This window comes from Silurus aristotelis, assembly GCF_946808225.1.
Source record: "Silurus aristotelis genome assembly, chromosome: 19".
In the NCBI taxonomy this organism is placed as follows: Eukaryota; Metazoa; Chordata; class Actinopteri; order Siluriformes; family Siluridae; genus Silurus; species Silurus aristotelis.
Genome location: NC_139592.1, coordinates 9,805,240 through 9,826,446, shown reverse-complemented (window position 1 = coordinate 9,826,446; position 21,207 = coordinate 9,805,240). Strand labels below are relative to the sequence as shown.

At 40.5% G+C, this 21,207-nt stretch overlaps 1 protein-coding gene across 6 annotated transcripts in view; it reads right to left on the bottom strand.

The window, feature by feature from the left end:
- The window catches only part of vps13d (vacuolar protein sorting 13 homolog D), a 45,193-nt gene that overhangs the window by 5,088 nt on the left and 18,898 nt on the right, over window positions 1–21,207 (bottom strand). For all 6 annotated transcript variants that reach the window (XM_083570299.1, XM_083570303.1, XM_083570302.1 and 3 more), the window contains 32 exons: window positions 20,767–20,841; window positions 20,462–20,659; window positions 20,203–20,292; window positions 18,510–18,650; window positions 18,261–18,386; window positions 16,714–16,819; window positions 16,475–16,627; window positions 16,230–16,365; window positions 16,089–16,136; window positions 15,856–16,006; window positions 15,484–15,700; window positions 15,141–15,388; window positions 14,473–14,664; window positions 14,245–14,371; window positions 13,999–14,141; window positions 13,772–13,902; window positions 13,489–13,664; window positions 13,248–13,371; window positions 12,179–12,414; window positions 11,993–12,095; window positions 11,751–11,908; window positions 11,432–11,540; window positions 11,122–11,292; window positions 10,934–11,038; window positions 9,919–10,068; window positions 9,674–9,823; window positions 9,434–9,530; window positions 9,195–9,343; window positions 7,762–7,896; window positions 7,487–7,654; window positions 2,075–2,207; window positions 1,773–1,968 (listed from right to left, as the gene is read on the bottom strand). In XM_083570299.1, the coding sequence (XP_083426425.1) occupies window positions 1,773–1,968; window positions 2,075–2,207; window positions 7,487–7,654; window positions 7,762–7,896; window positions 9,195–9,343; window positions 9,434–9,530; window positions 9,674–9,823; window positions 9,919–10,068; window positions 10,934–11,038; window positions 11,122–11,292; window positions 11,432–11,540; window positions 11,751–11,908; window positions 11,993–12,095; window positions 12,179–12,414; window positions 13,248–13,371; window positions 13,489–13,664; window positions 13,772–13,902; window positions 13,999–14,141; window positions 14,245–14,371; window positions 14,473–14,664; window positions 15,141–15,388; window positions 15,484–15,700; window positions 15,856–16,006; window positions 16,089–16,136; window positions 16,230–16,365; window positions 16,475–16,627; window positions 16,714–16,819; window positions 18,261–18,386; window positions 18,510–18,650; window positions 20,203–20,292; window positions 20,462–20,659; window positions 20,767–20,841 (4,642 nt within the window). The remainder of the gene's footprint in view (window positions 1–1,772; window positions 1,969–2,074; window positions 2,208–7,486; window positions 7,655–7,761; window positions 7,897–9,194; window positions 9,344–9,433; window positions 9,531–9,673; window positions 9,824–9,918; window positions 10,069–10,933; window positions 11,039–11,121; window positions 11,293–11,431; window positions 11,541–11,750; window positions 11,909–11,992; window positions 12,096–12,178; window positions 12,415–13,247; window positions 13,372–13,488; window positions 13,665–13,771; window positions 13,903–13,998; window positions 14,142–14,244; window positions 14,372–14,472; window positions 14,665–15,140; window positions 15,389–15,483; window positions 15,701–15,855; window positions 16,007–16,088; window positions 16,137–16,229; window positions 16,366–16,474; window positions 16,628–16,713; window positions 16,820–18,260; window positions 18,387–18,509; window positions 18,651–20,202; window positions 20,293–20,461; window positions 20,660–20,766; window positions 20,842–21,207) is intronic.

Sequence of the window (21,207 nt, the reverse complement as noted above, 5' to 3'; positions counted from 1 at the left end):
TTTACTATTTACAGGAATTACATAAAAAAAAAAAAATGTATAATAAATTAATTAATGAATTGAAATGAAAGTGTTTTAGTGATGGAGTGGATGCATGTGTGTTATGACAGAACTCCTATTTGCATGTGCGGCTCTTGTCATGTTTATCTAAGGAAAAACCCAGTACCATCTCCTCAATCCAACCAACATTCCTCCTCAGGTATGCAGACTATATAATAATAATGGAACATGAACCTGCATAATCAGATGGGGAGAAAAAAAGATGCATAACTATCTAATCAGAAGCCTGAGAAGGAATCCAGGCCACATCCCAGCAATGTTTCAATCAGCTATGTAAAGAAAGTCCACATGCAACTGCAAAGAAAACTTCATATGCTGTGCAGGAATAAAGGAAGCGACATGCTTTTTAAACGTTACTGACAGTTATGAGTTTGGAGAAGGTGCTTATTTGGCCTAAAACTGGGCCCCTGCCGCTGCCCCTGCAACACTTCCATGCTTTGTTTCGAGGATTGTAACTGAGCTGGCTCTGGAAGCCTGCCCGGATTGCATAGTGAAGTGATGAGGATGCGTGTGTGCGCGTGTGTGTTTGTGCGAGGTTGGTGGGTGTTTAGGGGGGGGTTTGGTCGCTGAGAGATGAAGAAGGGAGAGTTCACTAGCAGGGCAAAAGAGCAATGGATGCGTTTGGACAGTTGCACTACTCTTCGCCCGCTCCAGTCTGCTTCTCATTTAGCTGTTTATTTCCTGTTTGTGATCAAACTGGGCACGTAGATGTAAAGGGACTGTTGCACTTCAGAGGACCCCGTTTTAATAAACAATTCCCTGCGAGCTTCACATCGTATTCAAAGCAATGTTAGCACACAAATAAACCACAGACGTTTCTTGTCCTAGGATTTATACGAGCCTGAGGGGAAGTTTAATGGGGACTATTGTGCTGGAAAGCTGAAATATAGAACTGATCTATAGTGCTGTTTAAGGTTTGTGCGTCCATAAAAAAAAAAGCAATACGGAAATGAAAAATTGTTGTACCTGCAAAATGTGTTTTTAAGAGTCCTAGCGGTCAGACAGCATCTACTGTGACCCATGGATCCAGCACATTTTTTGGTGTGAACTCTGGCTGAACTCCTCGCCGCACTGTGGCAGGCACGCTCCGAATGCTCCCCCCGTAACCCTCCACAGCTCCCCACCGCACAGTTCACCAGCGGGTCCCACACACGCACACACATATACACGCCCACACACAAACACTCAGGGTTGGAGGGCAGGAAACGCTTTCATTCCTTCCCCAGTTGGATCAGAAAAGCTACAAACACTCTGCGCAATGAGTACCGATTCCTGCCGACGCCTGTCTGCTTCACATATACATAGGCAAATGCAGAACAAATGGCTTTACATACCAGACACTCTGTGTAATAGAAGTTGCTCTTGGGCCCCCTCATAAAAGCTCAGGTAGGGCAGCCATTGGAACCAGAGGTGGGGGGGTCACACCCAGAAGGAAGGCTTTTAAACCAGCCAGCAGAGCCGATTTGAGTGCTTTTGTGTGGTAGTGGGAATCATTAGGACGAGTTCATTAAAAAGGAAACCCCACCAAAGAAAACTAATTAAAAAGCAGATGGGATTTATAGGTACATCTGGTGTTTATGGAGAGTTCCCACCACCACCACCACCACCCAGAATGCTTTAAACATTAAGAAAAGAGCAAGAAAGGCCATGTAGGTGTGTGTGTGTGCACACGTGTGTGTACGTGTGGGTGATGGTTTATACAATGTCTTTACCTGTGGTTGCTCAGACTGGCCATATCTCTAACAGTCTGTGCCGTCTCCGAGGCAAAATCCAATGCCCCTGCCACTGGTTTGGTCACCGTTCCAACAAGGCCTTTGCCAAGACCTGAGAAAAAGCCGCTTACACCACCTTCTGTCTTCACTCCTTCCACAGTGGATGTGATCACACTGGTCAAGCCACCGATAATACCTGCACAATACAAAATATAACATGATAATGGTGAGATGTTCTACAAAAGGCCGTACAGCGACGGTGTGAATGCATAAAAAAAATAAAAAAAAACATATTAGCATACCATGAGCAAGCCCATGAATGCCTGCAACCAAGTGCTCCCCGCTAGTTGCTCCATGGTAACGGATATACTCTCGTTCGCTCTGGTGTCGGTGATCCATAGTCTTCCCAAGTCCGTCAGAAAGGGTACCAGCAAACTAGAAAACAAATGCACAGGAGATTTTAGGATAATTATTTGTCTGCAAACATCAAACCAAGTCTCATATTAGCATACATACTGGGGACATTTGGAGCGATAACTCTTGATGTTGCAGTCCATCTGATTATAAAACTAGATCATTACTTTTCCTATTTGTTTATAAAGAGCTCTTTAATTGGCATGTACATTCTAGAATTTCCTATTCAGATGCAGGAAGGGAGAGGATGGGAAAATGTGTCCCTTGAGATCAATGTTCATACAGTGTATAATTACAAGATATTCAGATAAGTGATATACATACACAGGAAGTGTACATGTGAATGAGTGTTAGGAAAAAGTATATATATATATATATATATATATATATATATATATATATATATATATATATATATATATATATATATATATATATATAATTTAATAAAACCTTTTATTATATAAGTATACTCCTCATTTCACACAGCCATGTCTTCAGCAGCACAAATATTATATTATTATTTTATTATAACTACATAATGGTTTACATGCTGTTTTAGCACCTCTATTTGACTGCTGCTATTGCTGTTTTGCACAACTGTTTGTGTTTACATTTCGTGTTTATTACAAGTACACTCCTGTATACAGTTCTCTCTTTTGCACATTGTACTGAATAACATACAGTAGGTTTACTGGCATCAAGTTTCTGGAGAAACGTTTTATCATTTCACTGTGTACTGCATCAGCTATATATGGTTGAAATTACAAAAACATCTTGACTTGACTAGTTTAATAACTATTTTGTCAAGCAAGAAAGTAGGATGCATTTGGCATTCACAGCTTTTTGTACATGGTCTGCCAAAGGTTGGGGGCTAACACAACAGGTTTAGATACACACACACACACACACACACACACGCGCACACACACGCATACTCACAATGAATGGCAGGGAACACAAAAAGATCAAAAGGCATGGTAGCATTTTAGTAGAGTGGATAAGAAAAGTGCTCACTGTCAAATGCAATAAAACCTCTGCTTATAAAGAAGGTAATACGAGTGTTTTAGCAAAACCGCTGCACAACCGAATTGAATGAAAATCTCGGCTTAGATTCCTATGCATGTCATCCTCCTTTATTCACAACCCAGTCTCCATTGTCCAAAGCAGGCATGTTGTAGCCATTTCAGTTTGAGAGCAAAGTCAAAGGAAATAGGCCAGCTAATTACTAATTTTGAATAAAACGTTCAGGGTTCCATCACTTATAGATCAAAACAAACCTACAGATAAAATAGATTGAAAAGAACATACAGATAAATAACTTTTAGTTACTAGTGTAAATTGGATTTTTCTATTGTAACAAACTGCATTAAAAAGTTCTGCATTAGAATTCAGTAAATGAGTCAACAAACACAGATTTTGCATTGCATTTATCCCATTAATGGGTTATGCATGTATTGTGTAAAGCTTGTACTTTGCAACTCTGTAACGTGTTTCTCCTAACAAGAGGTTGTACCTATAACCATGTTATTTTTCATCAGCATCATACTTGGAAAGCAGCAAAATTATATTTCACAGTACTTTTCGAATGACAAATATAGCTATTGATTTCCAGGTGCTAGCGAGTTAACTGCTATTCAGCAAAATTACAATGGGAAACTTTTTTGTTCTGCAAAGCCTCTGTGGTAGAAAATCAATCAGCTGTGCCCAGTTTCTGAGAAGAACATTTTGCCTCAAAGGAAAATCTCTACAATTCCACTGCAAAAAAAAAAAAGAAAAGAAAAAAAAAGAAAAAAGAAAAAAAAAAAGCTGAACAAATATGTACAAATTCTGTTACACAAGCTAAAAAGACCAAGTGTGCTTATTGGAAAGACATCAGCTGTCAGAACTGCTGTGTTTTATATATTTGCACAATTCCCTGAGCGCTAACACAACGTGGAACAATTTATCAATTGGCACAAACTCACGTCAGCATTTTGAGCCGCTTTGTGCTTCAAAGAATCGTCCAAAATTGATCTCAAACTCGTCAGCTGGACGTTCGTAATGTGAATGTCTGCCCTGACAAATTCAAGCCGCTCAAAAGGTTACACGTGATTTTTCAATTCGCGTCTCAATAAATCTTCATCCCATTCAAGAGCGTGTCTGTTAAAGTAACAAGCAGTTGTGATGCCAACATTGGCCCTTTCAGCCTGTTAAAAGCCTCCTGCAGAGTCCTTAAGGAGTGGACAGTCTGCTTTGGACACCATCAGTGACTTATTGTGGCTCCCAGTGTGAAGTGATTGATAACACATTTGTCTTAGTCAAAGGTCCTTCTATACACATGACCCAGAAAGCCGTATCATTCAGTCACACATTCAAAATGTGCTTTTTTTTGTTCCGGTAGTATACACAGAAGTTTTAGTCTTGAGGGAAAAAAATTTTCTTAATGACTTTCGGTAGGAAATTAGAAAAAAGGTTTTGCGATTCGATGTAATTGATGAAAAATGAAGCCGATGCTCTGTTAACCGTTCATAAGATAAATGGTGCATCAATCTTTCATAACATCAAGTAACCCATGACTAGGAAAACATTTACTGCACCAGTGGAGTGCTCCTTCTCATAGCTCGGTCCCCCCCCGATGCTGAGCTATGATGATGCTGATTTTTCACAGTGCCTCATTCAGCTGTCAAATATATCAGGCAGTAATTTGTCTAGCGGGGTGGCTTCCCACCCTCTCAGCACAGTCGATCTGACTTTACCCAAAGGGCCCCCACACACACACTCACAATCCCCAGCAGGTGCCTCCTGGAAGTGGGTTTGTGTTACAGGCTGAGAGAGCTCCCTACTGGAGCCTGAGCTCTGGATAAACACAGGCGCATTCTGCAGAGTTCCGGCAGGAGCCAGGCATGAACTTGGGATGACCTCTCGAAGCAAAGTCCCTAGTGAGTTCAACTGAAGGCCAGCTCCGATTCTCTCCTCCTACTCCTCTGTCTTATTTAAGCTCTGCTGTGAAACTAAACCAATACACTTACCAGATCTGAATCCGGGGGGAGGGTGAGCAAGAGTAGAATGCTTTCAAGTTTACAGCCCTCCCATCTCCCTGCTCAAATCATTAGTTCTTTTAGTTTAGCTGGAGGGAACAGTCACTCTTAACGTGTATGTGTGTGTGTGGGGTTCTGCATTTGTGTGTGGGATCCAGCCAAAGTGTGACTGTCATAAACTTGCTCACAGGGTGCAGCAATCAGAGGTAAGAATGTATGTGGTAAAAATATGCCCAAACTATTAAGACTTAAGGTTTACAGATTATTAAGTATAGCTTAAAGCCTTTCCAGTGGATGCCACAGATTCACAGCCTATGAAAAACACAATGGTCAAAGTGTTCGATCATGTCAGTAGCATAGTTGGACAGGTACATACTTGATAACGGTGGTCCACAATGCAAAAAAGAAACACGTGAATGCTTCGGCCTTCCGGGCAAGTTACAAAAAAACAAACAAACAGAAAACGTTTTTAATTCATTCCCATGTAAATAAAACTAAAGGCTCTTAGATGCATCATCAAAAGCGCTTAAATGCTTTAACAGATTTTTCCCTATTGAACATGATGGCATGTGATTTTTATGAGTTAGGGGAAGGCCTTGGCGAAATATTTTATTTGACCCATTCTTGGAAATGCGTGCACAGGGAGTAATATACTTTTATTTTCTAAAGGAAATTTGCCAGTGGCAACAGAAAAAATTAAGAGAGGAAACTCTTCGCAGGTATCAGTCACGTCAGAGAGCACTCTTCATTTCTAAATCTTTTTAAGCTCATTAGCTGCAGTCTATTATAGCATATGGTATGTTATGATCTTAATCAAGTTAATGAGCTGAAAACCATTTCGGTGCCTTAATGATTAATGAAAAGAAGCTACTGTGGGAATGTGTAATGAAGGGTAGGAGTTGATGATAAAGCCAGCATTCTCAGCATGCTCTCCTGACCAGAACAGTTAACCAGAAGGGGAGGACTGAAGGGAAACACAGAAAGGGCCTAGCTGACAGGGAGCTGGCTGCCACTGAGAGACCTGGACCATACATGCTGGGAGCTGGCTACAGGACTGGACATGCAGGCTGGACAAGGGCATTGGTTGGACCACACACACACACACACACACACACACACACACACACACACACACACACACACACACACACACACACACACACACACACACACACACACACACATACACACACACACACACACACACACACACACACACACACACACACACACACACACACATACACACACACATACACACACACACACACACACACACGCTACTGTACATATCATCTGCTATAACAGTCTGTCAGAGCAGAGTAAAATAAGCCATTGCAGAGTCGAGCTGATAATGTGTCGACATACTGTAAGATAATAAGGTTTATGAACAAAGCAATGACATGCACATTCTCTGCTGTTGCATCATTATTCTGCAAAGAATAACTCAAAGAAATGTTTTAATAGCTACTTAACAAACAAACAAAAAAAAACTAGGTTGCCAGCCTAGCACTGAACACAAGACAGAAACAACAACAAAAGCCGATAAATGAATGTCCGGTTTTAAAAACCTTACAATAGCTTTGTTAGCAAAGATTGGACTGAATGTGGCCCTTGTAAGCAAGTACAACAGCCACAAAAGAGCAATAGCATGGAAAAAGAAGAATCAAACATAAAAGCCCTAAGAACAACCAACTAAAAGAGAATGGTAATAAAACTGAAATGTTTGGGAGGAAAAAACATAAAATATATGGCCAAAAGTTGACATCCTATATCAGATTCAGTCCCGTTTTGCTGTTATAATAACCTCCACTCTTCTGGGAATGCTTTCCACTTGATTTTGGACTGCAGCAGTGTGAATTTGCGCATTAATCAGGATTAGTCAGGTCTTGTTGGGCAAAATATCCTTGTATACAGTCCGCATTCCAATTCAGCCAAAATGTGTTCAGATAGGGTTAAGGTTAGGGCTTTGTTCAGGCCATTCTGGTTCCTTCAAAGCAACATAACCAAACTAAGACCTCACGTTTTGCTCGGGGACATTAGCATGCTGGAACAGTTTTGTGTCTCTGTTCCAGTGAACCAAATTCTTAAATTTACAGCATGCCTCCTTAAGATAGCACACAAAATAGACACTTCTATGCTCCAAACATTATGTCAACAGTTTGGGGGAGAACCATATGAATGGGTCTATGGTGTACTACATATGGGTGTGAAGAGCAGGTGTACACATACCTTTGGCCATAGATATTAAGACCTAATCAGCAAGATTTAGAGCATTACCTTGGCTGCTGAATTGGAGACTCCATGTGTTACATTGCGAATCAGGCCTCCTACGTTCCCGTACTTGATAAGTTCAGACACGCCCTCCGAGACATCATTTAGCAAGCCCATGGGATTGCCCAAGAAGTCCACTGAGCCAAGTATCTGAGCAGCCTGACTAATTAGCTCCTGCACACATCACCAGAAAAAACAGCACAAATGACACCAGAATGTACAGGTTCATTTAAACCTCTTGTATGCTAATGCAGATTAAAACTGAGGAGGCATGCTCTTACCTCTCTGAAGTGCTTAAGTATGTCATTGATGATAATTTCCTGGGTTTCATATGGGTGGACTCGAGTGAACGAATACATGTTAATGACTGCATCCTCAAATCTGATGAGTGGGATTCCCAGAGTTCCCTTTAGTGCCTGCACAAGGTAGAAATGGAATTATGCTGCAGACCAGTAGCCACAAAAAACAGCTATTCTACTATTTTTAAGCTAAATAAAGGTATTGCAAAATCCTCTTCTTTTAGCTGCTCCCATTAGGGGTCGCAACAGTGGATCATCCGTCTCCACACACCGCTGTTATCAACATCTGCCTCTATGAAAACAACTACCTGCATGTCTTCCCTCACTCCATCCATAAACCTCCTCCTTGGCCTTCCTCCTTTCCTCCTTCCTGGCGGCTCCATCCTCAGCATTCTCCTAACTATATACCCCATGTCCCTCCTCTGCACATTTCCAAACCATCTTAATTAGGCCTCTCTCACTTTGTCCCCAAAATGTCCTACATGCGCTGTCCCACAAATAAACTAGTTTCTAATCCTGTCCATTGGGAGTGCCAATAAAAATCTCAGCATCTTCATCGCCACATCTAGGTCCGCCTCCTGTCTTTCAGCCAATGCCACTCTAAACCAAGGGTCACCAACATATTTAATATGATCAGTGTCCTCACATAGATGAATATCATTAATTATCAATTAAAATATATAATTAAAGGTACATTTAGCAAATTTTTTTTATTTTAGAAGTGTGTATCAAACTGTTAGCCCTACACATTAATCGGTACCCAAAAAGTAGCTCTCAGTTTCAAAAAGGTTGGTGACCCCTGCTCTAAACCATACATCGCAGGTCTCACCACAATCCTATAAACTTTCCCTTTTACTATTGCAGATTGAAAAATCTGGCAATCATAAATACCGCCTTTATTCTATCCTTTTTTTTATGTATTTATGATTGAATCTATAGATACCTATCCCATTTATTATAATTCAAATACCAATATACATGCTACATGTAAGATTCTGTTGCCAAATTAGAGCCAACATATTACAGCTGTGGTTTCAACTTGTTTTACAACAACCCCAAGGCAAAATCAATGTCATGTCAGTCAAACTCACACTTAAATTTGATCACAGTAACTGAATCGAAAGATGTCAGCATTGAATTTGTAAGTACCTAATTCAATGCTTTATTTAAGCAAAAATAATTGTTACCGACCCCATCACTTCACTGTTTCTTGGCTTGTCGCCTTAATTCAGCGTGCTCGGCTCCAGCACCTGTCTGCCTGCAGTAAAATGCTAACTGACTAGAAAATGTGTTGAAGTGTATCAAGCCCAGGAAGTGTGCATAATACATTTTGTTATGCAGACTTCCTTAAGCTTCCCCCTCCCTAAAGCTTGGATTTGCAGTAAACTTAACTGGTGCTCATGTGTTTATTTTACCTTCAGGTCTGGAGGCAGCTTGTTTGACGTAAAGACGCTCAGTTTAACCTGGGGGAGACTGATCTTCAGGTTCTCAAAGTAATAGCGTTTTGTAGGTCCTGCTTCCTCAGCGGCCTTCTCATACAGGTTCTCATCCAACTTCTCGACCTCTGAAACACAACCCCGTTGTTCTGTAACACACATCTTTGGAAAAGTACTAATCATCATATAAAAAAAAAAATTAAGAGTACTTTGCATACCTCCCTCTGTTTTCCCATAGCCAAAGAATGCCACGAGTTTGAGTAAGAGCTTCTCTTCTATGATGACAGTGAAGCGGCGAGCAGTGACCAAAAGATGCTGGGCAAAGAAAAATAGTCCAAATCAATACATTTTAAATACACCTGTTAAAATATTTTACAACGAAGAGCTAATAATAACAATTTTAGTAAAGAATATCATTGTAACAAAAAAAAACACCAAATCATATGATCAGGATTTACCTTGAAAAGCTCTGTAAGCATGAGACTACTGGGCACTTTGACAGCATTGATTTGAAGAGCACATCCGTAATCCGCCACAGTGCTTTCAGTGGTGTTGGGAGTTAAATACAGCATCACTGGTTGTGTGGTGCCCAGGAGCTGGTTATCCACCTGAGGGATAAATCCAGAGAAAGGGAGAGAGAGTAAAATCATGTAAAATCAGGAAATCAGCATGCTGCGTTTTTATATTTTCCAACTTCAGTCACCTGAATTGTCTGCACACTGAGCTCAAGGACCTGGCTGGCGGCAGTGCGTGTAAAGTGCAGATTGATGCCAGACAGTGTAGCAAACGCCAGCTCCTCAGGCACCTTGTTCACCAGGGACAAACCTATTCCATCCTCCAAGTTTATCAACACCTACAAACAGTGAAAGGAAAGACATTGTGTAAACATGCAAAGCAATTTCAAACTCAGCACTGTTAACTTCTCAATGGTACAAAACAAGTGCTTGCATGAATTTACATAAATCTGGACCACATGTGAGGTGCATGTAAACAGTAAACAAATGGAATCAGAACGCAGATGTTTGGACTGACAAAAATCACATAAATGAAAGTGAAACTCTAAGACCACCTGGCATATTAGTGACTTTCATTCTGTTTCGTTAAAACTTATTCAAAACACATGTACAGGGCCCTGCGGTATTATTGGCACCGGTAATGATGATTAGTATTCGAAAACAATAATACAAAAGTTTAGGGGTAACTCGCCGGGTTAAGACGATGGACTTTTGATCGGAAGTGAGTTCAAATCCCAGCAGCACCAAGCTGCCACTGTTCGGCCAATAAGTAAGACTCATAACCATCAACCATCAAGTAAGAAACTATATATATATATATATATATATATTTTTTTTTTAATCTCTGCACTCAGGCACACTAAAAATTTGACCTTTTCCCCTTCTTTGGCATCCTCCTTACTGTGTGAGAAGATGGTGTGCTTACTGTTAACAATTGCCTACTGTTTTAGACATATTAACTTTTTATTAATTAATAAAAAAACATTTTTCCCCATATGGTTCTGTGAACATTTTAAATAATTTATTTTGGCTCATGTTTTTGGAACGGCAGCAATAACTGTAGAGGGACTGTTCATTACTGTTGAGGATCACTGATTTCATGCTTGCATCCGAGCAATCATACATGTACATATCCACTTATAAACACAGAATATGATAAGAATTTAAATTATTTCTCTAGATCGAAGCAAAGATTTAACTAACTTCAAGTTCCTCCTCTGTTTCTTTTTTTTGTGATTTTTCCTTGTTCTGGTTCTCTTCTGTGCTGGGAGACGTTCTGTTTATTCGCCGCTGATTGAAGTCACTGATCTGAAAGAAAATAATAACTGTTTAGTGTGATAACCACCATAAGCCAAGTGCAAAATGTAACACACACATTGTTAACTGCGCACCTGCAGTACACGAGTGGGTCCGTCAGGGAAAACCTGCACAGACAGCACCCCAGAGCCAGGCCTCATTTTCTGATTAATAAACTGCTGTTCTGGAGGATTTTCAACCTGGTCTGAGTCTGGCCCAAGCACAACCTCTGCACCATCATACAGCCCAGAGACACCTCCCTTCACCTTTAAAAAGACAGAGCAAAAGGTCAACAGGTTAAAACACCTGGTAATATAACCTTACCAGGTGTATAACCTTGAAGTAATACACCTGGTTGTAATTACAACCAGAACACTTGATGAACATCACGAAACAATGACAGACCTGCACCACTAGTCTGGGTAAGCCACAGGTCAGCATGCCAGAGCTGAAGTGCCATGTCTGGGTAGTACTGCGGCGAGGGTCTGGTCGCTTCAGCATCAATGGCTCATAGCTGCATGACAAAATGGGGGGGGAGAGAGAGAGAGAGAGAGAGAGAGAGAGAGAGAGAGAGAGAGAGAGAGAGAGAGAGAGAGAGAGAGAGAGAGAGAAATGGGCAACAATTCACCAGAATTGAATGTTTTCAACTAATTAAATACTACACTGATGTTATATGATAATCTTTTGTTCAGAAAAACTCATGCAGCCTGTAGCACTGACTGACCTGTTGTTTGTAACCGCAGCAAGCCCAGCAATGTCCAGCACCATGGAGCATTCAAGAGGTCGGGGCTGGGCGGGTTTACTCTGAGGGGAAGAGGAACCCTCATGACAAAGCATTCCTTTTCCACTCATTCTCCACAACTGAGAGCGCTTTCCTGGTTCCTACAAAAGCCCAAATTGAGACTGGTAAGACAATAGGTCTCCTAAGAATTTAAATGAGAAAGGTATTAAAAGACAAATCATAACCTTTTTCTTTAGAATGACTCTTTGTGTCTTCGTCTCGACATCTAGCACTAGTTCAGCGCAGCTGGCATTATGCTTCATTGCTCCTGGCCTTTTACTCGCATCCCTGAGGTCAAAGCAAATACTTAATCATGCTTTTCAATTACACATCACATGCCAGCTTACATTAGTCTCTTAGAGAACACTCACTGAGAGAATGTGAAAGTTGCAGCGATGTAAATGAAGTTCTCGTAGTAGAGTTTATTGCACTCTCTAAAGAAGTTCATGTCAGCGGTGACCTCAGAGGAGCCAGCTCCTTTTACAGTCAGTGCGAGGTAAGGGGGAAGAGTGGGCTCGTCACAGGCATAGTCCAGTACTTCTCCAGCTTTCACTTCAGTGTGCAGTCTGATATCTGCCACTTGGTACTGCCAGAACTGGATTGGCACCTGAAATAGCAACACCATTTCATACAACGAGCCCCAAAAGAAATCTTTATATTGATATTTTAGTTCTTTTAAACTATATATCTGTAAACAGGAAATAAAAGCATCTCTACAACTACTGCAACTTGTAATTAACCCCACTGCCTTACTGAAAAATATGTATGCTTTGTGCCTTTTACAGAAAAGAGGCAGAAAAGCATTTTTATGGCAATCCTTTTTTATGATTCCATTAAATGTTATGATTATTATATACACTATATTGCCAAAAGTTTGCAGACACCTGCATAAGTATGGTGTGTGTTTTTTGAGCGTCACATTCCACATTTAGTCCCAATTTGCTCTTAAAATTCCCTCCACTTTTCTGTGAAGATGTTCCTTTAGATTTTGGAGTGTGCTTGTGGACATTTGTGTTCATCGGCTACAGCTGATCATGAAGTCAGGTACTGATGTAGGTGAGGTGAGGAGGCCTGGGGTGCAGTCAGTGTTCCAATTCATTCTAAATATGTTCAGTTGGGTTGAGATCAGAGCTCTACAGCAGACCCCTCAAGATCTTCCTCTCCAAACCATGTAAAACACATCTTCATGAAGCTCGCTTTGTGCACAAAGGCATTGCCATGCTAGAACAGGTTTGGGCTTCCAAGTTCAAGTGAACACAAAATGTTTTTTTTACCACATCCACAAACATCCTACACAATTAGGTGCCTTTAGCAGTTTGGAGAAGAACCACATATGGCAGGAAAGGTCAGGTGTCCCAATACCTTTGTCTATTTAGTGTATCTAAAAGCATTACAGTATGTATGCTCTAAGCAAGTCTGTATAAAAAATTTATCTCCCACCTCTGAAATGTTGTCTATGCGAAAAGGTGGAGGCAGCTGGTCTGTGTCACTAAATGAAATCTGATAGGTTGCTCCTTTCAAAGCGATTTCAGCTAGCAGAAAGTAGCAATTGCCCAAGGTGTCCCTAAAGAAATACACAAACATACATAAAGTTTTATTTCTTCAAAATAAAATAAAATACATGTTTATTTAGTGTCATTAGCAACTGACATTCATGTTCAATCAATTAAATTCTTGTCACCTCATATTCACATGGAATGATTTCGGCTTGTTGACTTCAAACCCTCCAGACCACGTGCAGTTAAGAACGTCCATAAGTCGGACACAGAGTAGTTGGTCATAATCATTTCTGGGCCAGTGGAACACCACACTTGATCCCGGGAGAGTGGAAATATAGCCCTCGGGATTCGCAGTGCCCTAGAGTGCGTACAGTATGTGGTTATATGAAATCTTTTTCATCATATTGCTGACATGGTGATATAAACATTTCTAGCATGTTGCCAGGGATCCACGTTTTTTTTTACCTTTCCTTTTGCAAACTCTCTTTGGGAGAAAGCCAGCTTGTGCGAAGACCGATTGTCAAGCAGATAGCGAGGTGCAAAAGTCGCAATGTGTGTGTCCTGGTAGCGTCCCGTCCCTTTTCTGACATTAATTCCTTAAACAGACCATATCACAACTGTTAAATCACATTATGCACAAATAACTGAGAAAACTATTATAAACATTAGAGATGAGAGAATATTCCAGTCACCTATATTATAGATGAGTCCCGGTCTGTTCCCAGGTTGGATTACTTTAACTGCACGGACTCCACTTCCTCCATCCAGTGAAAAACCCTGACACCAGCCTGGAACACCATCAGGGTGGATCCCTTTACCAACACGCATAGTGCACCTGATAGACACCGTTAGACAAGTTAAGTCAGTATGAATGATCAACAATGAACAAAGTGTTAACCTGTATGCAAAGTGTTAACCTGTATGTAATGTACACATACATGAAAGGCTGTTCCTTGTCTGTGTAGCAGAAAAGAAGTGGACTCAGGCTTCTTGCTAGCTCATGCTCCTCAAACTGCCCAGCAGCGTCTGTTTTGTTGTTGTCCTGGCGGAAGATCAGAGGCAGCCCTGCAGCCCACAATACACATTTTTGAATGTAATGTCATACAAAGATTACACCATTTTTCTCAGTTATTTGACTACAGCTGGTAAACTGCAGGGAAGGTCACCTGTCTTGTTTAACAGCCAATAAGGGGCGGAGATGAGGATCTTGAGTGCCCCTTCTGCTCGAAGAATGATGCGGATGGTGAGACACAGCAGCCGCTTGTTTGTGTCGTACAGACGCATTGGTACCACATAATTCTGAGTGCCAGAAGGAATCAGCAACTCCTTACACACTGGGAAGTTCTCCAGAAGAACACCTGAGATAGATTAGGTAAGGTTCAGGAGCGATGCCACCTGTCGATGTGCTTACATAGTAAATGGATGTTATTTAAGATAAAATATTCCATTATAAATATTGAATATGTGATACTTATTTTAAGCTGTGTGTGTTTTATTTACTGCATTAAAGCATATTCCAAGTTTAGTACTTTAAATCTTTTGACTCCTAGAGTCCAGACTCTAAACCAAAAATGGTTTTCTCTGGCTTACAGTGTATTCTTGAGACACTATGCTGTCTCATATTATTTGAAGAGACTCAGCTGGCAACACGACGATGCTGAAGTGTGTAATGAACACAATGTATGCAATAATTATAATTATATGCAACAACCCATTAGCACAATATGTGTATGAAACAGTGTTATAAGGCATCTAAATGTTAGGATTTTTCTTTTTACATTTTAAACAAATTGACTTCTTGATTTCTTTTGACACAAGTTGGCCTCTGCCTTACCTAACTCTATGTTCTGTGAGGTATCTGCCGCATGGAGCACTGCCTCTTTGCCTGGCTTCATGGTTCCCTTAATGGAGGTCCCTTTGATGTAGTAGTTAAGGTCACAGGGCAGCAGGTTAATTAGCACTAAGGTGGGTAAGAGGTAGATGGTGTGACCTGGCTGTCTGTAAATCTGCTTAGCACTACCAGGAACCATTTTAGCTGGCTGTTGATCAGGATAGTTCTCTTTCTTAATAACCACGCAAAACCTAAAAAAGCCACACACACATACAAAATAAATATTACTATTGCATTAATGTCTAACACTTTTTAAAATATTGTTTAAAGTGAAATCAGGATTTACCTGAAGCTACGCTTGTTTTGGTCATCAAAGTCAGCTGACTGGCATTGCCTCTTGCTGCAGCTGACCTCCCCAGGACGCTCCACACTGGTCCAATGGATGGTAGCCTTACAGAAGAACAGCCTAGAGCCTTTAGGCCGAGCCTGCAGTCTCCATGAGGTCAGGTGTAGGGGAATTGCCAAAGCTTCTCCAGGCATTATAGGTGGAAGTACGACAGGCTCTGTTGGCAAATTCAATCAGAACTCCTGAAATGCACACTTTTATTTAAACAAGGGTCTTTCTTGATAATTCTCATAAGCCAGAATTTCTACCTGCCAAATGTTGTTCTTAAATTACAAATGAATTTGATGAAGAAGAGAACAGTTTGACACTCACTGTCTGGAGCAGAAGGGCTGTCTAGCCGGACCTCCATGGGCACTTCTAAACGATTTTTCACCATGAGAGCGGATTGAACAGTGATTACCTTGCGTGCACTGCCCTCCATAGTGATGGAGAACACCACTCTGACAGGAGGCAAGGCTGAGAACTGCACATGATATATGAAGCTTAATAATTAATTAATGGCAAATATGATTAAAGTGACTAAAAATAAATGTAAATAGACTTACATATACATGTGGATGTATGATGTTGGTTCTGCTGACTGGACTACCGACCTAAACAGCAAACATAAAAAGTAAGATACAATGCTAATGTATAGCGTTATAGCTCTGAAATGTAAATTGTTATATAATAGACTCAAACCTCACCGTGTTGGACGGGTTGTTACGATCAGGAGAAGCATATCGGAAGAACACACCAACCTTATCCACTGAGACAGGCTTCACCTGCTCCCAGCCTCCAACACGTACCAGGAGCTGGTGAAGCTTCAGCTCATGGGTATGTCTAAAAGCAGAAAAGCAAATATTTATGACAGACTTGCAAGTTATGAAAATGTGATTTATTTTTGGTCTGAAACATTTTTCAACTGAAACCAAACATATACTAGAAACACCTGTGTCTAAGTTTCTCACGGGCCTCAAACTCAAATGGAATCTCCATCCCTGGCAGCACCTCAGTCCACTGACTGATGTTGTGTGTGTCATCTGTCCCAGGTCCATGCATGTCTGATATAGAATCTGCGCTGCTGCTGTGAGACAGTGCCACTCTGTGGACACAAAAAGGATCATGTTCACCAAAAAAGCTGCTGTACAGTAGTAGAAATGCAATATGGATTTTATTAGCCATTCTGACCTGGTTGGGGTGGTAGTGAGAGTTGCGAACCACATGGTGCAGCCTGTATGATTGCGCAAAGCGTAGGGAATAAAAGGCTGCCGCCTTTTGGACAACTTCGCATCCGCTTAAATCAAAAAAGGAAACGCACTATTAGCAAAAGCTCGAAAATAGTGGCGTACCCAAGGGGGGGTACATAAAAAATAGAAATTTAGTCATTTACAAAAAACAGCCATAAAATTATGACATTATACCGTTATGAGCAGTAAAGTTAATAACATTGATTATCTCTTCATCATGGAACATGTTAGTGGGTGGGGTATATTAGGCAGCAATTGAATATTTTGTCCTCAAAGTTGATGTGTTAGAAGCTGGTAAAATGGGCAAGCTTAAGGATTTGAGTGAGTTTAAAAAGGGTCAAATTGGGATGTCTAGACGACTGGGTCAGAGCATCTCCAAAACCGCAGTTCTTGTGGGATGTTCCTGTTCTGCAGTTGTCAGTATCCATCAAAAGTGGTCCAAGTAAGGAACAGGGGTGAACTGGGGACAGGGTCATGACAGCGGCCAATGCTGACTGATGCACGTGGCTGGTCCGTGTGGTCAACAGAAAAACTCAAATTGCTGAAGAAGTTAATGCTTGATTGGTCAGGACTGTTTTGGCAGCAAAAAAGGAACCAAGACAATATTAGGCAGGTGGTCAAAATATTATGTCTGATTGGTGGCCTTAAATAATTTAGACATTCTCATATATTTATAGTTAAGAAAGGATCTTATGTAAGAACACAAATGACCGTGAATATAATTTTTTTTAAGAGAGGAAAGATGACATGATTGTGCAAATAAAAGAAACAATGCCTGCTACTGAAATAAAAAAAATAAAAAAAGAGCAAATAAAGAAAGAACAAACAATGTTAAAGTGTAAAGGCTAGAACACAAATCGTTTTAGAATTACCAGATGACAGCTAATGGCTTGCTAAAGTCTACAAAATGTACCTCGGGCACGAATCTGTTGCTCAAGGCAAGTCAAGCTGGCAGTGCTCCTAGTTCTAAGCTGAGCAAGAGGAGCACCTGATAGCACAGGAGAAGGTTAGGGAAGAAGACAAGAAAAGAGAAACAGACATGCAAGTTAGGACACACCGAAAGAGACATGCAAAAGCGATGAAGACCCGGAGAACCAAGAGAAACTTAGAATTTTATCTACAGTAAATGAATTTAAAAAGTCTTTAGACAGCTCTTCTTAATAGAAGTATACTAAACTCTTTATATATAAAAGTTAATAATTTTTTATTTTTATAAAAATCACATTTTTATTATATTCTCAAAAATATAATTTGGTTTTGAAATGTTTTAAGCCAGTTTATTTACTAATTTGTCATTTGTAACAGTCATCACAAAGCAGCTTAAAAAAATGCAGGTCTGGACTCAAGGGTGGCAGTAGCAAGGAAAAAACATCATCTAAAACACTCAGTAGAATGCAAGAAAAAAAATGTATTTCTCAGTATGATAACGTGCAGAATGTTTTCCAGCCTTCACTCTGAGTCAGGATTGAACGCTTGCCTGTTACTTACTCTGTGCAAAAGAGGGGGGGTCCACCGAAGAGCCCATCCAAGACACGGAGGTGGAGGACTGTGGCGACTGCTCGTCTTCCTTACAGTAGTCTGCTAACCATGAAGTCTTGGTGGTGCTGTACTGGTCTGTGTGTCGAAACGACAGGCCCACATCAGGGTGAGAAAAACCTCACACCACTCATAAATATGAAGGTAAACAGTTAAAGAAACGAAGGGAGATGTATATGGTGCTTGACCCAGACTGGCTACCGAGTAAGACGGAGGTGATGTTCAAGTCTAGTCTCTGCTTGGAATGTACTTCCACTTTCAGGCGAGAGGGATGGAGCCGGCCTGCCGCTTGCTGCTGCCAATCCAGGACACAGGGCCAGGGCTCAATAAATGGCTCCCAGCCTGCAAACACACATACAGATAGACAAACCGTCTTATAAACTCTGCTTTACTTACCAAACAAATGTGCAGTTAAACCTTTACACAATAATAACAACAACAACAACAGCAACAATAATAACAATAATAATAATAAAGTGCCTGCCAAAAATTCAGAAACACGCCTTTTTTTTAATTTCTTTTAATAATTTTTAAGAAATATCATGTTCCCAGTGGTGGACAAAGTACAAACTTTCACTTGAGTCAAAGTACCTAAAGTATTTTCCTTCAAATGTACTTAGGCACCCAAAGTAATATGATTTAATATTGTTTAATGTCCTTCTGTCACAAGACGTTTGCTTGATCAGCTCAGTTTATGTGAAAAGACTCTAATGTTACTCTTAGCACACCAGTCTATCAATAGAATGATATTAATGATTCAAACACTGATATCTATTAAAATGATCATGAGCCCAAAACCTTATTAACTACGTCAAACAGTCGTGCAAATAAAACCACAGGTGTCATGGCAGGTTAATCAGAAGTTTTTTCCAGCTTCTTCAAAAAGTTCTGCTTGCTTCAAACTGATGCTAAACTGCATGTTATGCACCAAGCAGCAATCAAAACAAGTTCAAATTGGTGGCTTGACCAGTTAAGTGCCATGCAATTCCATCTGGTTTGCAGCTAATTGGAACTAATATCACCATACAAGACAATGACCCAAAGCATACATCCAAAATCTGTAAGAGTTATTTATAGATCAAACAGTCAGCTGGAGTGATAGCTAGCATGGAACAGCTTAAATCCATTTAAACTGCTCTGGGATAATAAAATCAAAAGCTCAGAACGAAATAACCAACAAGTGAAGAACACCTTTGAAGGTGTTTGGGATGGATTATATGACAAAAGATTACTGTGATATGCAACACTGAGATGTTGGTTATGTTATTTTATTGGAGGAAAGACCTGTTTATTACCAGCATTGTGGCTAATCACACACACTCCTCAACACACTCTCTTCACTCTCCTGCCATCTGGAAAGAGGTACAGAAGCATTCGGGCCTCACTTCCAGACTGTGCAACAGTTTTTTTCCCAACAAGCCATCAGACTCCTCAACATGAAGGAACTGCACTGATACACACAAAATCAACAGGAAAAAACTCTGTTTGCATAGACTACTGTTTGCACACTTCTGTTGAACCAAAAGTTTACATCTAGCCGAATGTTTGTATGTACACTATTTATTTGTCTTGATCTGTATAGGGACAATCCCTTTTGCACAACCTCTGTACTGTATTTTTGCACACAACCTTATCTTCATGTATATGGACAATCCTTCTCACACAACCAGCTGTACTGGTTGGCACCACTATATTACTCTTTTTCCTGTCTCATGTTGCCTCTTGTTTTGTTTTGTTTTTTGCACTAAATGTTGCACATGTGCACTTTGTGTTGTTAGGAAACTAACAGTTGTTATTTTCCCCGTATTATCTGCTAATTGTTACTAGTTTGAAAAGTGAATTGAGTAGATGGAGAACACTGGCTTATTATACACTTTTCAAAACTCCAGCTCACCTGAGAGCTCCCTGTTGTAGTAATCTCCAGCCAGGGTGAAACTACCTTTTCCTTCTTGTGTAGAGCCAATCCTCTGCAGCACCGACAGCCCTTTAACATAGAGGCAAAACACATTTTTAAAATGATCCCAAATGTTCTCTCTAAGTATTATGATTATTTAAGCTGAAAAGGTATAAAGGCAATAATGTCACATGTGACATGCTGATACTTGAACCGTAATGACAATATTACAATGTAGAGAAAGGATGAGTAATCTCACGTGAGAAGGTGAGTTCAGCCAGAGGGACATCACAGTCCATGCAGTCGTCAATGAAGCAGATGCACACACTTTCAGCCTTAATCTCTATTCCAGACAATGGATGAGCCGAGTGGGAGCCTAAATCCGAGTCGGCACAAGTCCTGCCAGAAGTGCTAACTGCGTTTTCTAGCAGCCATGTGGCAGCCTGATCCAACTGACCTACAACAACACAATCTAAAAATTCACTCTACTGACCACGTTTCTTTAACACTATTAAGTAATAGGAAAGTTACATGTGGAGTACTCAGTCGAATACAATATTGTACCTTTGCAATAAATGAGAGCTTGCCGGCAATCCTCCCTCCTGAATCCCAGATCTTGGAGACGAGCGAGCGAACTTTCTAAAATTACATAAAACACCAATTTAATAAACAAAACATTTCAAACTTCTTCTTCTTCTTTCAGTAGATAGCAGATCATCCGTCTCCATACTATTCTGTCCTTTACAATTGCCTCTTTCAGACCAACTACCTGCATGTCTTCCCTGACTACATCCATAAACCTCCTCTTTGTCCTTCCTCTTTTCCCCCTTCTTGGTGGCTCCATCCTCATCATGCTCCTAAAGATATACCCCATGTTCCTCCTCTGCACATGTCCAAACCATCTCAGTCGGGGCTTTCTCACTTTGTCCCCAAAACATCCTACATGTGCTCTCCTTTTAATAAACTTATTTCTAATCCTGTCCAACCTCATAACTAAAAATCTTC